The sequence below is a fragment of the Sus scrofa genome, chromosome 16 (assembly GCF_054392235.1).
Source record: "Sus scrofa isolate SSC_HxYL_T2T_F1_AM1 chromosome 16, Sscrofa_HxYL_maternal_Yorkshire_Landrace_v2.0, whole genome shotgun sequence".
Taxonomy (NCBI): Eukaryota; Metazoa; Chordata; class Mammalia; order Artiodactyla; family Suidae; genus Sus; species Sus scrofa.
In genome coordinates, this window is record NC_139398.1 from 63665940 (window position 1) to 63684040 (window position 18101).

Consider the following 18101-nt stretch of genomic DNA (forward strand, 5'->3'; position numbering starts at 1 on the left):
CTCCCAGGCTAAGGGTCGAGTCAGAGCTGTAGCTGCCGGCCTACGCCAGAGGCACAGCCACGCTGGATCCAAGCTGCGTCTGCAACCTACACGACAGCTCACGACAACCCTGGATCCTTAACTCCCTGAACAAGGCCAGGGATCAAACCCCCGACCTCATGATTCCTAGTTGGATTCATTTCCGCTGTGCCACGACAGGAACTCCCTGCTTTGTTACTGTAAGAGTAAGTTGCCTGCAAAACCAGCTATATGTTAGGATAAAAGGCAGCCAAGGAAAGCGAAGTTTACATATTTGTTATCCAGACTATATGATCCAACCCTCTTTTTAAACCTCCTCTGAGGCCAGAGTCCTGATGTGAGATAAAGAAAAGCAGAGTGAAAAAGCTTCTAAGAGGATGTGCTATTTACGCACATGGAAAACAGTTAAAAGAACAACAAGAGGCAATTGGACCCCAGCGTCCGCTTTTAGCTCAGCTCAGGGCAAGTGACTGCTCCATGAAACAGACGACCTTGGCCATGGACTCCAGAGGCCTCCACAGAACATCCGAGCTTGCAGATGCCAGTGGAAAACCTGAACTTTGTCATTTCAATTACTGCAATAAACACTGTGGCCGCAGTACAGGACGTTTGAGAAGAAGGAGAAAAATCCACCCCATTTCCCCACATTCACACTTTCGCTTGCATGACATTTCTCATGGCCCCCTGGCCCTCAGCCAGGTGCCATGTCTTCTGCGGATGTTTTTGGTTCATGGTTACAGTTAATTCTCTAAACAAATCTTCACTTACAGGATGATTTCCTCTATTTTCCAGGAAAAAGCACACTTCCTGCAGCTACAGGGTGATGGAAACCCAGCTCTGGCTGACCCCAGACCAGGGCTCTTTCCTCCTGTTTCCACTTTCTTCCCGAAGTAGCAGAGAAGGACTAAGCGCGAAGTAGCCCTGAGTCCCTTTTCTAGCCGCATTGCAATCAGAGCACACATTCAATTGTGCTTCCTGCCTTTTCTTTCCCAGCTCAACAGGACACAAAAAAGCATTTCTCCCCACGTGGCTCCTGAGTATTCGCTGTGCTTATAATGTGCGGCTGCAGAATATTCCACCGAGGGCCAAAATGTCCCCTGCCGTTCCCCTCCTGGTGATCACGTCAGCTGTTCCCCCAAATGGCTGAGTCCACAGGCACAGAGGTTCCTGGACGCTGGGGCCAGAACTAGATTGAGATGGACACCCTGTGCCTGAGAAAACCTCGGGCTGCAAAGAGGTCCCTACACGCCAGGGACCAGACCTTTCTCTCATGCAAAGCCTTATGTGGGGGCTGTCTCCGGCCAGTGAGGGGCCCAAGAACCCAAAGAACAAGGCAGGGGGAGGTGGGGACCAAGGGGAGTCCTCTGCAGGTCCTTCCCATGCCTAGGAGGGTGGGGACCGTCCTGGCCCACCCCCGGTGATTATCCAAAGGCTGAGCAGCCCCCGCTTAGACCAGAGGGGAGGGTCCTCCCAGCGTTTAGTCAAGGAAGCAATGCCTCAACTTGAAAATGTCTGAGCAGAAATTTTAGGGTGTGGGTGAGGAGTAGCTGTGGGTAGTTAGGGAGGATGGAACTCTGTTCTGGCTAAACAAATGTCGCCACTGCCAGCCTTGGGCTAGTCCTTCGGGAAGGCAGGGGGCCTCAGAGCTGTTCCAGGGGTGGCTATTCCTACGGGGAATATCACTCCATCTCTCCTATGCTTTTCTTTTCTGTTTCTTTTCTTGTCTTTTTAGGGCTGCACCTGCAACACATGGAAGTGCCCAGGCTAGGGCTCGAAGCGGAGCTGTAGCTGCCGGCCTACACCACAGCCACGGCAACGCCAGATCTGAGCCACATCTGCAACCTACGCCTCAGCCGGCAGCAACACCAGATCCCTGACTCACTGAGCAAGGCCAGGAATCAAATCCAAATCCTCATGGATACTAGTCAGGTTCTTAACCCACTGAGCCACAACGAGAACTCCCAGGCTTTTATTTTCTAAATCTCAGTTTGAGAGGGGGTTAAAAGAGACGAGGCTTGGAGCCAGACAGATGAGGGTTTAAGTTCTGGTTTTGTCAATTCATAGCTGTGTGATCTTGCAGTACATGCCTAACTTCTCTGGGCCTCCTAACCAGACCTAGAAAACTAGTAAGAGTCATGTCCACCCTGCGTGATTGCTGTGAGGACGAACGAGGCCAACGTGTCAGGTACAGCGTGTGGCACATAGCAGGTGTTCATTTAACCCTTGGCCCTTCTCTTTAGCTACCTTATTTAGTTCCTTTGATGAGAAAAGGTTTATTTCTTTTTTTAATTTATGGGTCTGGGGACTACATCCTGCAACAGTTCTCCCATGGGGGGCTGGCGACCTTGGCCAAGAAACTCCTCTTGAAAATGCCAGGATCGCTTTCCCTATGTGTCCAAGGACAGAGACCTATTTTTAAGCCATCCCAGCAAAGTCTCAAATGTGCACTGTACCACCCCCTGAATGATGCCCGCTCATCGCCCCAGCCCAGCCTTTCCTTTGATCTAAAAAGAGCCCAAGGAAATGGCATTTACTGCCAGGAGGATGGCAGGAAGCAACAGCTCGGGTTTCTCTGGCCGCCGAGATGATGGCCCCCAGCGTGTTGGCATTCAGCAGATGGCATCCTGGCTGAAATTTTCAGCAGATTCCGCTCCACCGGGAAAGGGAATTGTCAACTGCCAGGACAGCCTATTCTGTCCCCTCCCTCTCAGCAGAGGATTTAACTGGCCTTTTACTGAGCCCTGGTCGCTTGCCGGCTCGGGCCTTTGCTTTATTCCCAGGGGAGGGGTCGAATCAGAGCTGTAGCCGCTGGCCTGCGCTACAGGCACAGCAACACCAGATCCAAGCCACGTTTGCAACCCACACCACAGCTCATGGCAACACCGGATCCTTAACTCACTGAGCGAGACCAGGGATTGAACCTGCGTCTTCATGGATGCTAGTCAGATTCATTTCCACTGAGCCACGATGGGAACTCCCCGCCTTCATTTTCCAGATAAGGAAACCAAGGCAGCAAAGCTGGGTGGTGGCAGGAAAGGGCCAGGCTCAGCCCTTCCCCCCACCCGCACCCCCCCAACCCCTCTCCAAGGCCCCAGCTGTGGTCTTTGGGGGCGGGGGGCATGGGTCTCGCTAAGTGTTATGAGAGCTGTACCAGCCTCTCTCCCCTGAAACACACTCACATTCCACAGGCACGATTCGAAGTACACCGTCAGGGGCTTCTGCACCCACCCAACATCCAGCCCCAGATGTTGGGGCCTCCAGGAAGAAGTCTCTAGTTCAAGCGGCAGTGGCAGGAAGAAGCGGGGTGCACCTGCGTGCCTATGTGTACGTGTTGTGTGCTCTAGAGAGGAACAGGCGAGGCTGGCATTTGGCAGGGCTGCCCGCCACCCGAAGCAGGGCGAGGATATCAGTCTCCTTTGGCAACAGAGAGCACCTTTTCTATTGGTAGGTTTGAAAGCGGGCTAGAAACAAAATAACCAACCCTCCCTCACCTCTGCCAAACAGGGCAGTGACATGCACCCAGGAGACAGGCGCCAGCCTAGGGATTTTGATCTCTGTTTCAGAGGCCTGGGCGGCCGGCACCCAGGATGGAAAGGGGCCAGCGCACGCTGGAAACCGCCACCCTGCTCCTCCCCGCTCCTATTCTTTGCAAACAGAACCCCGGGCAGCGGCAGCGCGGCTGGGAAGGCCCACGGCTGCTGTCAACAGCTGCGAGGAGCCCCCAGGGGTGGGGCCCGGGACGGGGTGGGGTGCGGGGGACGTCACGCGACACTGCTCGTTGGGAGAAAAGCCCACTCCTTCCAGGCCTAAGTGGCAGCCCTCTTGGCTCAAGTGGGTTCGGATGATGCACCGAGTTCCCAGGGGCTGAGGTCATGGCGATGCTCCCTCCGAGTGTGTTCCACAGAGTCGGGATTCCCAACCTGGCTCCGACCCTCTGCTGGGCCCCTCTTTTTGATAAAGGGACCCAGGAAACTCCAACTTCAAAGGTGCCGGCTCCCAGGGTTAGGGCCCCACTGCTGCAGCTGGTGTGTGGGGGGATGTGCCCTCATTCCTTCTCGAGCACATCCCTTGCTCCCTCATCTAACATTCACGAGGCATCTGCTCAGTGCCAGCACTGTGCTGGCTGCAGAGTCACACACGGTCCCTGCCTCTGGAGCTAGGAGACCAGGAGTGGGGCTGGACACAGACACCATGACTGCCCAGGGTGGTCAGCAGGGAGGGGGGGCCCTGGGGTGCCTCTCAGAGGGGTCCCTCTGCATTCGGAGGAAGACGTGGCTGGGCAGGGGGGCAGATGATAAAGGATGGGGAACTGTGTTTCAAGCAGGGGGAAGAGCATAGGCAAAGGCCCGGAGGCGTGAACGAGCTCAGTGCTCTTGGGGAACTGCCGGGAATAGTGTACCAGGGAGAGGGGAGGTTGCAGAGGGACTCAGGAGCTGCATCACAAAGGGTCTTTTCTTTTTTTTTTCTTTTTAGGGCCGCACCTGCGGCATATAGAGTTTCCCAGGCTAGGGGTCCAATCGGAGTTGTAGCTGCTGGCCTACACCACAGCCACAGCCACGCCAGATCCAAGCCGCATCTGTGACCTAGACCACAGATCATGGCAATGCCGGCTCCTTAACCCACTGAGCGAGGCCAGAGATCGAACCCATGTCTTCATGGATGCTAGTCGGATTTGTAACCGATGCGCCACTACGGGAACTTGCACAAAGGGTCTTAAAGGCTGAGCAGAGGAAGTTAAGGTCCTCGAGAAGGAAGCCCTGAGGAGTCATTGCTCTGAAGAATGAGAGTCGCAGCCTGGGTCTTCCCAAAGAAACTGCCCGTTCCTCTTGTCCCTGCCTATCGAAATGAGCCAGCCTAGCAGGAGTGGGAAAACCAGCCCAGGTTTCGAACGTTGCTTCCAACGGCTGGCACAGCCCTGCCCCTTGGCACCTGCCTCTCCTTCCAGGCAGCTTGTGGCAGCTGCCTGCTGATAAACCAGCTGATCGGCCAGTTTTCTCCTTCTCTTTGTCCTAAGAGCAGCCACTCCCCCAGCCTGGGTGGTGCCCAGAAGCCTGGCTGTTCACTAACCTCGGCCCCAGGCGGGCACCTGCAAGGGCCCCTGTCCCGACTTTTTGGAACAAGAGAGCCACGGGCCCTGCTTTTCAGGATCAAAAGCTGTGCTGGAAATTCACTTTGAACATTGCTGCCCTTGCTTCTGGAACTGAGGAAACGTTCTTCCCAAGCCCCAGGACTGGGCAGTGCTTGCTGGCCCCAAGGAGTGGGAGCCCACCTCTGTGGCACTTTCAGTGTGTGCCAGGGGCTCATCACACGGCCCATTCACTCATGACCACACCCTACCAGGTGGCTTCCACACAAGGAAACTGAGGCCCAGAGAGACAGACATCCTGGCCAGAGGCCGCCCAGCCTATGAGGGTAGTAAGCAGACCAGATTTTTGAATCTGGTCCTTTCTGACCCTGATGGTTGCATCCTTCCTAATTTATGCCTCCCTCCTCCCCAAAGTCTCTTCCTTATCCCTTGATCTGCAAGAAAAAAACAAAGAACAACAACAACAAAAAACTAGTCTATGTACAAGATGCTTCAGCCACCTCCTGGGAAAGAGGTGGGGTGAGGCCCTGGCTTGGTTTCAGGGAGGGGCTGGGGTGGGAATGGATGTCATCAATCAGCCTGTTTTGAGCAACTCAAAGGCCATGGGTTGGCAGAACTTGGGATGAACAATAAGCAACATCTAAAAAGGGAAAGCGGTGACAGATTACAGTGGGGTGGGGGCAGATGGAGCCCCAGGGCCTAACGTCTCCAAGTTCTGAAAAGGGAATTGGAGGCGGGGCATGTTCAGAGAGGCAGATCTCCTCCTGGGGAAGGGGTGGTAGTGGTATAAAGTCTGGGACTGGCCCTCCAACCCCCACCGGACTTCCTGCGATCCTCCTGACAGTGCTGAAGGAGGCAACTGCTATCCAGGAAGAGAGGCTCAGAGAGGCTGGGAGAGCTGCCCCAGGTCACACAGCCAGGAAGTGGTGGGCTTAGCATTAGAACCCATACCAGCCTGGGCCCCCCATGCTAGGAAGAAGACGCTATGGGTGCTCAGGTAAAGCAAAGAAGTTATCCCTACAGGGAAGGAACAGGGCATGATGCTTGGCACACAGTAGGTCCTCAACGAAAGTTGAGTCCTTCCCTGCCATGTTTGGCTTTGAAGCCCACAGGGAAGTGACTCAAGGATGTCCCTTCCACTCTGCTTCCTTCTCCAAAGATCTAGCTTTCTCTTTCCCTTGCCTCTGTCAGCTTGGCCTCCAATTGCCTGAGTTCTCGCGAGAGCTGGTAAGCATAGTCTGAGGATGCCTGCAGAAAGCCTGTGTGGACTTCTGCCCCCTGACCCGAGGTAAAGGATACATATTGGAAATGCAAACTCAGGAGCCCTAAGAAGCATCTCCTTTCCATACATCCTAAGCTCTGATGACCTGAGAGGTGTTGGCTTATGAGGGTCTCTCTAGAGCCATATGAACCCATTTCCCAGATGAGGACAGCAGGCATAGATGAGAAGGGGCTGGTCCAAGGTCATGATGCAGGCAAACAGCTGGGTGAGGATCCCACTTAGATCTGAATCCGAAGGCCACGCATGCTCTTGACCGTTCCGGGGAATAGCTTCCCTAGCCAGCCAGCAGTTGCCTTAGGAATCTATCCCAGGGACTTGAGAGATACAACCCAACAGGACTCTTTGGTCCTACTGCTCCTCTCGCCTTCATCAATTGCAGGAGCACAGATCACTTGCCTTTAAGGAATGCAAAGTCGCCTCTGGCAAAGAGGGTGAGACACGTGCCCTTATGGAGTCCCCGTCTTAAGTAGGCTCAGACTTCTCATGGAGCCTCCTATTTATTCCTCATCACAACCCCAAGAGGGAGGTACCATCATTATCCCCATCCTACCTACAGACGAGAACTGAAGGTTCAGAGAGGGGAAGTGACTTGCCCAGGGTCACACAGCTTAGATTTAGAAGTGAGATTTGAACACAAGACTGCCTCCAAAACCAGGGCTCTCGTTCCACCACCTCTCTTGGGATTCAGCCAAAGACCCCCATCTGTAATCTGTGTGCCCTTTCACGAGGCTCTGGTCCTCAGTGTCCCGATCGGTCGAATGAGAGGCGGGGCGTGGTGATTCTGAGCACGCTTTGGTCCTGGAGACAGAGCCCCTGAGTGACCTGACTATGGGGATGAAGCCTGCACCATCCCCAGAGACGGGGAAATTCCGTTCTCCCTGCTCCTGCCCTTGAATCACCCAGAACCTTGAGGGGAAGCAAAGCTCGTCTGGGGGGTGAAGATCAGCCCCTGCGGAGTGGAAAGTTACTAGGCAGACCTGGCTTTGGAGACCCGGGGCAGGCGTGTGCCCACCCATCTCAAAAACCCATCCTCCTTGGGGAAAAGGAAAGGGAACATGTGTCTAAGGGATGTAATTGCGATACGAACATTGTGTCACGTTGAGGAGGTAAACAGAACACGCTCGTTAATGGCCACGGGCATTCTGCCAACTGCTGGTATTGCCCCAGACACCCCCCAGCCCCGCCATAGCCCCACTTGGCTTACTCATTAAAGAACTTTCCCCCGTCTGCCCAGAGGGGAGGCAAGAGGCCATCTCTGAGCTGCCCTGAGTCCTGCTAACAAGAAGAATGAAGGAGAAGGACTGAGAGGAAAAGCGGAGGAAGGTCTAAGAATGGCTGGTACGAAGCCCACTCAGAAGGGCCTGCTGCTACGTGTGAAAAAGTGCTGAGGCTGGGAGGTCACGGGCGAGGAAACAGACCCAAGAGGGGGTAGGTGACTTCACCTTTCTTGGCCTGATCGATAGTTTCCTGATCTATAAAATGAGGCTAAAAGCTCCCAGCATGCAGAACTGGCAGGGGGATTATACGAGTGAAAGATTACGAAGGGTTCTTGAGGGGTTCGGCAGATAAGCACTTTCTAGCACTTCCTCTAAGATCCCAGGGTCAAATGCACCTTAAGGAGTTGCCGTTGTGGCTCAGTGGTGACGAACCTGACCTGCATCCACAAGCACGCAGCTTTCATCCCTGGCCTCGCTCAGTGGGTTAAGGATCCGGCGTTGCCATGAGCTGTGGAGTAGATCACAGACGAGGCTCACATCTGGCATTGCTGTGGCTGTGGTGTAGGCCGGCAGCTGCAGCTCCGATTCGACGCCTAGCCTGGGAACTTCCATACACTGCGGTGTGGCCCTAAACAAACAAACAAAAAAGGCACCTTCATGGACAAGTCCTCCCGCAGCTCTAGTTGCCTCTACAAAGTCCATGTCAAGTCCCAAATTGGGCTAAATACTAGTGCCACTCCAGCCAAAGGCACTTGCTCCCCTCCCTGCCCTCATTCCACTTCTGGCTAGCTTCCACAGTTAGAAAGTTCTTCCTTTGACTGAATCGAAGTCTCCCATGATGTCCACACACATCTGGTCAAGTCTGTGCTTGCTCTGCAGTGCCCTTCCCCATCAAGTCAGCTCCCCTGCCTCATAGATCTGAAGGCAGCTCTCAGGTTCCAGGGGTCCCCCGTAGGTTGCTCGGGGGCCTTGGCCGCTGGGGCTGACCTGGCCCTTGATGTGCTCTTCAGAAAACCCTCAGGACATCAGCCGGCCCCCAGCCGGCTTTGAAAGGAGGTTGGAGATCTACATATCAGACTTGGGGACGATCAGCTGGGGCTGACACAGTGAACCCATAAGCCACTTGGAGAGCACCCCCGCCCTGCCATCCCTAGAGGGGGATGTGAGACTAACAACCTCAGAAGCAGGTGAGCAACTGAAAACAAATCTGCCAGACACGTCTAAATGCTCACGGGTTTTTGCTCAATACTATGAAGGCCTCCAGGGCGAATGTGAAATGCCCTCCCTCCCAGTCATCCATCCCGCACCGATATCCCTTCCTTGTAGTGGGAATCCTGTTGGACTACCCCAGCTGTGTGCCCTTAGGCAAGTTACTTTCCCTCTCTGTTCTCTCCACAGTTATATGGGACTAAAAATAGTAGCTCTCTCACAGGGCTTGTCCTGAGGGCTAAATGCAGGTACCCACTGGGAACAGTGTCTGGCACAGATTGGCTGTGAGATACTAGCTCCTGGTTATTATTATTCTTTTGTGTCTGTCTCCCTTGGGAGTGCCAGGCTCAGCAGGGGCTTGTTTGCCTCGGGAGCACATAATCCTCAGAGGTGCCCCCTGTGAGCCCCCACTATCTGTCAGATGCTTTACGGGAGCATCATTATCTCCTTCCTGCAGAAAAGGGAATCACAGCTTAGAAGGTCAAGCCGTTTGTCTGGATAATAAGGGGCAGTGTCGAGACTCAGACCGAAGGATGGAGGACCCCAGCCCGTCGTGCTATGACCAACTCTGCTAATAATGACAGCACAGCAGGGGGACAGGACGCTCCGGGTCTGCAGGCAAGCCTGGGTGCAGGGCAACAAAGCGTTCTCAGCCTGGCCCCTTGCTCTTGCCAGTAGACCGGAAGGGGCTGCCTGGAGCTCTGGGGGGTGGCGGGGGTGGGGAATAAGCCTGCAAACACCTGGGCTCGAGGGAAAGGATGTAGGTACAAGGTGACACCTGCCAATAGGGGCAGGGGGTGGCCAAGCAAGGGCCATTATTTTTGACCAGGCAGACACATCGGGAGCCCTAGTCGGACAGAAGGAAGGGGTGTGGAGCTCCCGTTCACCCCTCTCCTCAGGGCAGGATTCCAGGAGGCCACCTCCATCTTTTTAAAGTCTCCAGGCCTGGGTTGCAATGGATGGGGTTGGGAGATGGACCTTTTCTCGGGCAGTTTCATGCTGGCAGCTGGGGACAGAGGTGATGCAGCCTCCCAGGACACGGATGGTAAGAAGCTATGCCTGCAGGAAGGACAGCTTGTGGGGAGGGGGAGCCAGGAGCTCAGGACAGGGACAAAGGGCAGCAGCACCAAGAGGTCCCAGGAGGCAGCCGCCCACGATGATGCGGGAAGGGGCTGGGGGGCTGGGCAGGTGGGGGGTGACATTCTGCTCTGTCCCTTCCTCGCCACCTGACCCAAGGCAGGTCTCAAGACCTCTCTGAGCTCAGTTTCCTCATCTGGGAAGTGGGAGGCTACTTCTGGAAGGCTTGTCCTGATGGCTTAAAGGACCTGGCATGGGGCGGGCGTGTCGCAGCTCCAACCACTCGGCTCTACCCCCGGGGATGGGCACTCACGACCTACCACACGCGGGCCCCCTCCTCCCCCCTCTGCTTCCTCACCACACACCTGGCTTCTGGGCTGCTATTTTAAGCCCTCCGAGAGCACCACCAAGTCCAGACGGCTCTTTGGTCCAAAAGAGGGCAGAGCTGACTCTTCTTGTTCGCGGGGAAGATTAAACAGCCCGTTCTGCGCAGTCTTTTGCAGCCCAGCCCAGCAAACAGCCCAGCATCCCGGCGGGGAGTGTGGCCTCTGAGAAAGCTACGTCTCCTGACTGTAGGCTGGCTGGCGAGAAACCCCTCTTCCTCTGACCTTATCTCACCCAGCACCCTGACCTCCTATTGCCACCCCGACTGGTACTGGGACCCCAGAACTCTGTAGCTCCCCCTCCCTCTGCCCAACACCCCCTGTTCCCCCTCCCCTCAGCCTTTTGCACATCTAATGCTCTGCCTTGAACACCCATTGCTTTGTGACTGACTTCTCTGCTTTCTTTTTTTTTTTTTTTTTTTTTTTAGGCCGCACCCATGGCATATGGAAGTTCCCAGGCCAGGGGTTGAATCGGAGCTGCAGCTGCCGGCCTACACCACAGCCACAGCAACACCAGATCCGAGCTGTGTTTGTGACCTACACCACAGCTCACAGCAACGCCGGATCTTTAACCCCCTGAGTGAGGCCCGGGATTGAACCCGAGTCCTCCTGGATACTAGTTGGGTTCATTACCACTGAGCCATGATGGGAACTCCTAATTTCTCTGCTTTCTAGTCTTGGCTGGACAGCACCTCCTCCAGGAAGCCTTCCTGGCATCCTCCTCTGGGCTCTCACCTCCCTCACCTACCATAAGTGCCCTGTCCTTGTTAGTTTCTCCCACTAGCACTGGACGTCTGGTGAGCCAGTGCAAACTGCAAGATGCAACCCACCAGGCAGATTCTTCTCATCAGAAATCAGGTGTCTTGGGTCGGGCTCCAGGAACCCTGGGGAACTGCTGTCAGCGCCATGAAAGGGATGCCTCCCAATCCAGCCCCACGGCTCGAGGCTCGGGGTCACCTGGGGCAGGGCTTTCAAGGCAGGAAGTGAAGGGCACCTGTCAGCCGGCCTGGTCCAGGGACCCCAGGGGCAGGCCTGAGGCCTTGCCTTTCCACGGTGGCAACAATAACCATGACAGCGACCGCCCTGGGCATTGTGCTCAAGCCTCTGCCTGCACCATTCCATTTAATACTCACCCCCCCCACCACCAACCACCAGGGAGCTCCCATCCCCCCACTTCCAGGGAGGAAACCGAGGCCCAGGGAGGGAAGTCCTTGCCCAACTTCACGACACTGGCAAACGGCCCCTCTGAGACTTCAACCTAAGCAGCTTGACTCCAAGATGCGTGTCTAGACCCGGACACCAGACCTCCAACTGCTGCGGACCAGTGCATGGTCTCACACAGCCCTTAACCACTGCGACCCAGGGAGAGAAATGCACTAGACATTGTGACACACCACACACCCACAGGTGTGCACACACACACCACTGAAACACAAGTTTCTGAGGCAAAAGTGCTCTTACTGTGCGAATGTACTCAATGTGTTATCTTTTATTCTCTTCTGTGCCATTAAAGATTTTTTTAAAAAGCTGATTGTGCATGACCCACAGCAGAGGGACCACTTGATCTGGTGGCCAGACCTTGTTTGGGGCATTGGGCACCGGCTCCTCCCTCTCTGAGGCACAGGGTAGCAGCGCCTTATGGTCTCGGATGTGCCCGACCATGTGACCTGCTCTACTAGAGCATCCGATCCCTCCTGCCCCACTGGCTGGCTCACGGGGGCTGCCCGTGGCTGTCCATCCCATTCATGGCTGAACCCCTGGGCCAGCGCATGACAGATGCCCAACAGATGTCAGATAAAGGCACTCTCAGGAAACTGCAGAGCAGGGCACACCCCAGAGTCACCCCAGCCTGGGCACATGGCACTTAAGCAGAGATCAGGGTGGCCTGGGGCAACTGAACCACAGAAGAACCTAAAGGCAGACAGAAAAAGATGACACTTAGAGTTCCTGTCGTGGCACAGCAGAAATGAATCCGACTAGGAACCACGAGGTTGCGGGTTTGATCCCTGGCCTCACTCAGTGGGTTAAGGATCCGGTGTTGCCATGGCCTGTGGTGTAGGTCACAGACATGGCTTGGTTCTGACATTGCTGTGGCTGTGGTGTAGGACGGCAGCTTAGCTCCAATTCAACCCCTAGCCTTGGAACCTCCATATGCCGCAAGTGCGACCCTAAAAAGCAAAAAAAAAAAAAAAGAAAAGAAAAGAAAAAAATGACATTTGAGTGGGGGTACATTTGAGTGGGGGCAGACATTCAGTTGGGCTTTCCTTCAGATGTCACCTCCTCCAGGAAGACTTCCCTACCCCCATAGCCCCAGAGCTCCCTCCTTTGCTGCCGGGGGAGATAGAGAGAGAAGGGAGCTGAGGTAGGAGCAGGAAGAGGGTAAAAACAGAGGGAGGCCCTAGTTCCTTCTGGCTCTGCAGGCTCCTTGGGGAACTTCAGGTTTCCTATGAGCTGGACAGACCCATTGCTTCTTCCTCACTTCCACGGAGGCATAAGACTGCTCCCTTCCCCTCCCCCAGCCTGCCCCAGCCCCAGGCCCTCAGCCCCCAGCACCCTCACAGGCCATCACCTAGGAGCCTTGACTAGTTAGGCCCTGCTGGCCATGTGTTGACAGCCTGGTAGGTTTCAGCGCTGTTGAGGGAGCCGCTATCACTTTGAGAGGCTCAGACGCAGGCCTCTTGCTCCACTGGGAGGCTATAAAAGTGATTCTTCCTGACCTGGTGGGAGGGAGGCAGATGGGGCCAGATAAGGCGGGCAAGTCCCGTGTAAAGGAGGAAAAATGGTGCAGAGAGAGAAAAATGTCACTGGCTGGCTCATCTAGGCAGCCACCGCGATGGCTGTAAGGGGAGTGACAAAGGCTGCTGTCCTTCCTAAAGCTGAGAAAAGAGTGGCTGCCAGGCCGCGGGAGCATCACTACTCACGGCCAGAGGGCAGCAGATCTGACCCACGTAGGCCCAGCACCCACGCGGCTCCATATCCAGGTCGAGTAAAGAAAGAGTCTCAGCAGGGGGAGCCTCTAAGTGGCCTGAGAGCAGCAGATGCTTCTGGTCTGGACACAGCATTGGCAGACTGACCATCTAGGGCAGGGAGGGTGGTTCTCCCCCCTAGACCAGTGTGCCTTTTTTCTTCCCTGCCCTGAGCCTCCATCTACCTCCCAGAAAAATGGGGATAAATATAGCCTCTCTAAAGCCTTGTTCCGAGGATCTGAAATAGGCACTGTGGATCAAGCCCTTAACTCAGGGATTGGCACAGAGCAGGGTCAATGCGCTTCCCTCATTCCAGAGCTCCAGGCTCACTGCGCTAACACTGACAAGGACCGTTGACTTGGTCAAGCACGGACCGACTTAATGATTAAACCCAACCAGCAGTTTGAATTCAGCCTCTTCTCCAACCAGAACCAGGGGTGAGCCCCAGAGGCACGCTGAGGAAAAGGATCGAAACGTGCTGGCGAAAGAACGGGGAGAGTCCCCCCCCCTTCCTGTCCCTGCTGGAATTCTGCCCTCCCCTCCCCCCACCTGTTTACACTTTCCTTTTTTTTTTGCCTTTTCAAAACCCAGATTAAGGCTCCTGGAGTGCAGAGGAAAGGACAGAGTGGCATTAGGGATAAGACAGGCTGTGTGAGTTGCGGGCAGGTGTCTCACCCTCTCTGTGCCTCAGTGTCCTCCTCCATAAAATGGTGCAGAATGGTATCTTATTTTGCAGGACTGAACCGCGACTAGAAAGGGAGTGGGTAATGCACACAGTAGGTGCTTAGCCATGGTGAGTTCCTGTGCTGACCCCTGCACACTTGTTTATAGGGCACTGATCTGAATCTGCTGATGCCCTTTTCGAAGGCCACCCGGGGCTTCCCCTTAGTGGATTTTAAAGAGGATTCCTTTCCTTTGGCATTTCCTTATTGTATACAATAACATGCCAGGTGTACCATAGGGCGCCCAATAAATGGTATCTGAACCATGGGTTGGGAGGGTGCTGCCTGTCGGGGAAAGAATGCAGGACTTTGGAGCTAAGTAAACCGGAATTTCAGTCGTGGTTCTGCCAACTGGATGAGCCATGTGTGGTGGGATGAGTCATTTTCCCTCTTGGAGCTTTGGTTTCCTTATCTGTAAAGTGGAGAGGATAACCCCTGCCTTGCAGGGCTGTTGGGAGAATTAAATTCATTCATGCAATAATTTAAAAAAAATTTTTTTTCTTTTTAGGCCACACCCGCAGCATACGGAAGTTCCCAGGCTAAGGGTCGAATGAGAACTGCAGCTGCCAGCCTACACCACAGCCACAGGCACTTGGGATCTAAGCTGAGTCTGTGACCTATGCTGCAGCTTGTGGCAATGCCAGATCCTTAACCCACTGCGAGAGACAGGGGATCAAACACCCATCCTTGTGGATGCTAGTCGGGTTCTTCAGCTGCTGAGCCACAGTGGGAATTCCTATGCAACAAATATTTACTAAACATCTACTATATCCTAGTCCACTGCTCCCAGAGCTGAATATACAGCAGTGAATAAAACAGACAAAATCCATCCTGAGGAGACAGACGATAAACAGCTCACTAAACACGCAGGGTGGCACATGGTGATCCATGCCAAGAAGAACCACAAAAGCAGGGGAGAGGGAGTGGGGAGCGCTGGGGGCAGGGGCAATGATAGCAGAGACCTGCAGGAGGCTGGGGGAGCCATGTGGAGATCTGGGGGGAAGAAGGTTCCAGGCAGAAGGATCAGCAAGTGCAGGAGCCTTAAGGAGAAGCGTGCTTGGCATGTAAATGAAGCCACAGATGCAGGAAGCCTGGCACAGAATCCAGGTGCTCAGCAAATGCCAGCTCTCTATTTCAAGTCCCGTAGAAGGACCCCCACGCATGTGTCCTTTTCCTGGGAACGAAAGCGCAAAGATTTCTACAGGGCAAGATGGAGCCAAGCGTTCGTTCTTTCAGCCTAATAGGCAGGCAACATGTGAGCTCCACCACCAGTTTCTGGGCCCCGGCCAGGCACCAGGCTCTGGGCTGGGCAATTAGGGATACGAGATGATCAAGATGTGGGCTCTGTCCTTAGGTAGCCCCCAGGGGAGTCGTGGAGATGCGTGATGACAATGCAAAGTGGTGGACGGGGCGAGACTTAAGAAGGAGGCAGAGGGAAGGATGGGATTGGGTGTGGGCGGTCAGGGGAGGCTTCCTGGAGGAGGTAACAACTGAGTTGAGTTTTGAAAGATGGACCAGACAATGAAAGGATATTCTGGGTGTGGGGAGTGTCACGTACTGAGCACAGAGGTGTTAACAAATGGCACAGTGTGTGTGAAAACCTAATGATGGGCAGGTTAGAAACGCATAAACGGTTCTTTGTGTTCTTGGCACCTGCTGCCTGATGCGGGGCAGGCATTCCAGTTTTGTCTCCTTCCCCAGACTCAATGCTAGCTTCAGCCCCAGCAGCGTTTGAATTTTCCACACTTAGCTGCTGCAGCGAGTAACTGACCTTAACCCCAGGCTCCCAGCCCAGGGTGGCCCAGTCCACAGGGAGAGGGCCGAGTGGGATGGAGACTACATAAATATCCAGCTATATTTAGCCCGCTTGGCGTGTGTCTGTCCCTTCATCCACCCCAAGGCTGATCCACAGGTGGCAGAAGAGCTTTTTTTTTTTTTTAACCAGAAGAGCGCAAACATTTCTTAAGGAAGAAATCCTACCAAGGGGCCCATGTCTTCGTGGCTGGTGGGACATCTCTCTGCTGCTCTATTCACCAACATCCCTGGACTCCTCCAGACTGGTTGGTGGGGTTCTCCTCATTCTGGCAATAGCCCTAGCCAGGGGAGGTGTGGCCAGCCCCGGGGGAAGTAGGCCTGGGTTCGAATCCCACCTCTGTCACTGACTAGCTGGTGATCCTCTCTGAGAATTTGGTGAATTCTTTATGCAGTGGCTGGAAAGCTGACCAGGGACTTACAACGTGGAAGGAGGCGGCTCCTCTTCTATAAGCCGGCCTTGGGCATGCAAGGCTCGGAGCCATCCATTCCTATCCCTTCCAGAGGAAGAAATAATGATCTTTGGATATACAATAATATTTTTTTGGACATAGCTCTCCTAGAAGGGAGAGCTAGTGATCCCGAAGTGTTAGAGCAGAGAGGGGGGGATACGCCCCTCTTCTCCTAAAACCTCAAGCATGTGTCTCCCACTTTCTGCCTAAAGGATGCTACCCAGACTTAAAGCAAAATAAAGACATTCTAAAGACTTGGGGGCAGGGAGGAGGCTGGGCAGACAGACCTCCGTCTCAATCCAGATCCCCCTCCCCTACAACCAGCAGCGTGACCTTGGGTGTGTCATTTTTCCCCTGCTCTGAGCTTCAATATCTTCATCATAAAATTGGGATACACACCTTTAAGAGAAGCTTCTTAGCATTCAACACTGGGGTATGTAACCTCCGAGCCACAATTACCAAGGATTTTCTAGCAAGGCCTCCTTTGCCCCCACCCCCGGCTCTGAATCCCCTTACTCCAGGCCCCGGAAATTCTGGGGTGGTGTTACCTAGGGGGCGATGTGCTCTGCAGAGGCGACTGCCTACTGCGAGGGGCTAGAGAGCCCCCAGCTGAGCGGACACCAGAGGGGGGCGCAGCCGGGGTGCGCTTGGGAACATGGTCAAACCAAGGCAGCATGTGCCGCGGGGGCGCTGGGCGGCTGGGAACCCCTGTGAGCAACCCCCACTCAGCCGCTGCAGTCTCAGCACAACGGGCGGCTTCTGGCCGTCGGAAGCCCTGCGGAACCCGGCTCCATGCACACCCAGAGCGCCCCGGGCTCCCTCGTCAGCGCCTTCAGGCTGGAACAAAGGCGAGGGGACGCGCGGCATCGCCCCAACGGCCCCTTCGCGCGTCTGGCCAAAGCCAGGAGAAAGAGGACGAGGGTCCCCAAGGTAACCAGGACGCGGTACCCGCCCTCCTGGAGCGCAAAGCCCAGCCGCTTCGCGCGCGCGGAGCCGGAGTCCGGGAGGAACCGGAGACTCCAGCCCGTCGCGCGCCGAGGGCCACACCGGGGGCGGGGTGGCTCTCCGGAAGTCACCCAGAGGGTCCCCCAAGGAGAGGAGAATCCCAACGCCCGTCTCCTAGGCAGGGCTCCCCGGCGTACCTGGCAGAGTCCTGTGCACCGTGTTGCCCATCGCTGCGTCGGGGTGCGGCGTTGGCAGCGGCGCGCTCGGGGCGCACGGAGGCTAATTATGCCGTGGGCCGGGGACCCGGGCCGGGGTCGGGCTCCTTGACATCGCGGCTGCAAGGAGAGCCGGCGGGCGACAGCTAGGGCGGGTGCCGGGAGGGAAGCCGCGGCGGCTGGAGGAGGAGGCGGAGCCACCAGCCCGGGGTCCGTAGGCTCCGCCCCCGCCTCCCGCGGCCTCCAATCGCACGGAGAGGGGCGGGGCCGTGGCCGCCGCATCTTTTGAAAGTTTGCACCAGGCGGCGGGAGGGGAAAGGCAGAGCGTCCCGCCCTCGCTGTTCCCGCGCCCGGGGCAGGAAGGCGCGCTGGGCAGTTAGGTGCCCTCAGGGTGCCAGGCTCGTCAGACTGCTGGCCTTTCAGTCATGTATTCCAATATTTTGAGAAGGCCTACTGTGTGCCAGGCGCTGGGCCCCAGGGAGCGAAGCCGTCGTGCCGCCGCCGTAATTGTACGCGGGTGCAGGGGTGCAGGGCTGGAAGCAGGTGAGGAGGTCTGAGGCAAAAGGTCCGACAGTGTAAAGAGCTTGAAAACAGTCCAGCCAAGGTGACAGGGGTGGGAGTGGGATCTTGTGCCTACAGGAGGAGAAACCTAGACAGTTTCCAAAGGTTGGCAGGAGGGAAGCTTTCTTCATTAATTCACGCATTCGTTCATTTATA

General features: G+C 55.4%; 1 protein-coding gene and 1 long non-coding RNA gene across 9 annotated transcripts in view; one reads left to right on the forward strand and one right to left on the reverse strand.

Moving 5' to 3' along the window:
* NEURL1B (neuralized E3 ubiquitin protein ligase 1B) overlaps positions 1–17532 on the reverse strand; it is a 44932-nt gene extending 27400 nt beyond the window's left edge. For all 6 annotated transcript variants that reach the window (XM_085002465.1, XM_005674572.4, XM_021076640.2 and 3 more), the window contains exon 1: positions 17367–17532. In XM_085002465.1, the coding sequence (XP_084858591.1) occupies positions 17367–17397 (31 nt within the window). In that variant the 5' untranslated portion in view covers positions 17398–17532. The remainder of the gene's footprint in view (positions 1–17366) is intronic.
* The window catches only part of LOC110257271 (uncharacterized), a 48938-nt gene continuing 47777 nt past the window's right edge, over positions 16941–18101 (forward strand). For 2 of the 3 annotated variants that reach the window (XR_014831591.1, XR_014831592.1), the window contains exon 1: positions 17759–17927. This is a non-coding gene — a long non-coding RNA (uncharacterized LOC110257271). Of the gene's footprint in view, positions 17155–17758; positions 17928–18101 lie in introns of those variants that run through there. The other variant, XR_014831590.1, reaches the window with a different exon arrangement.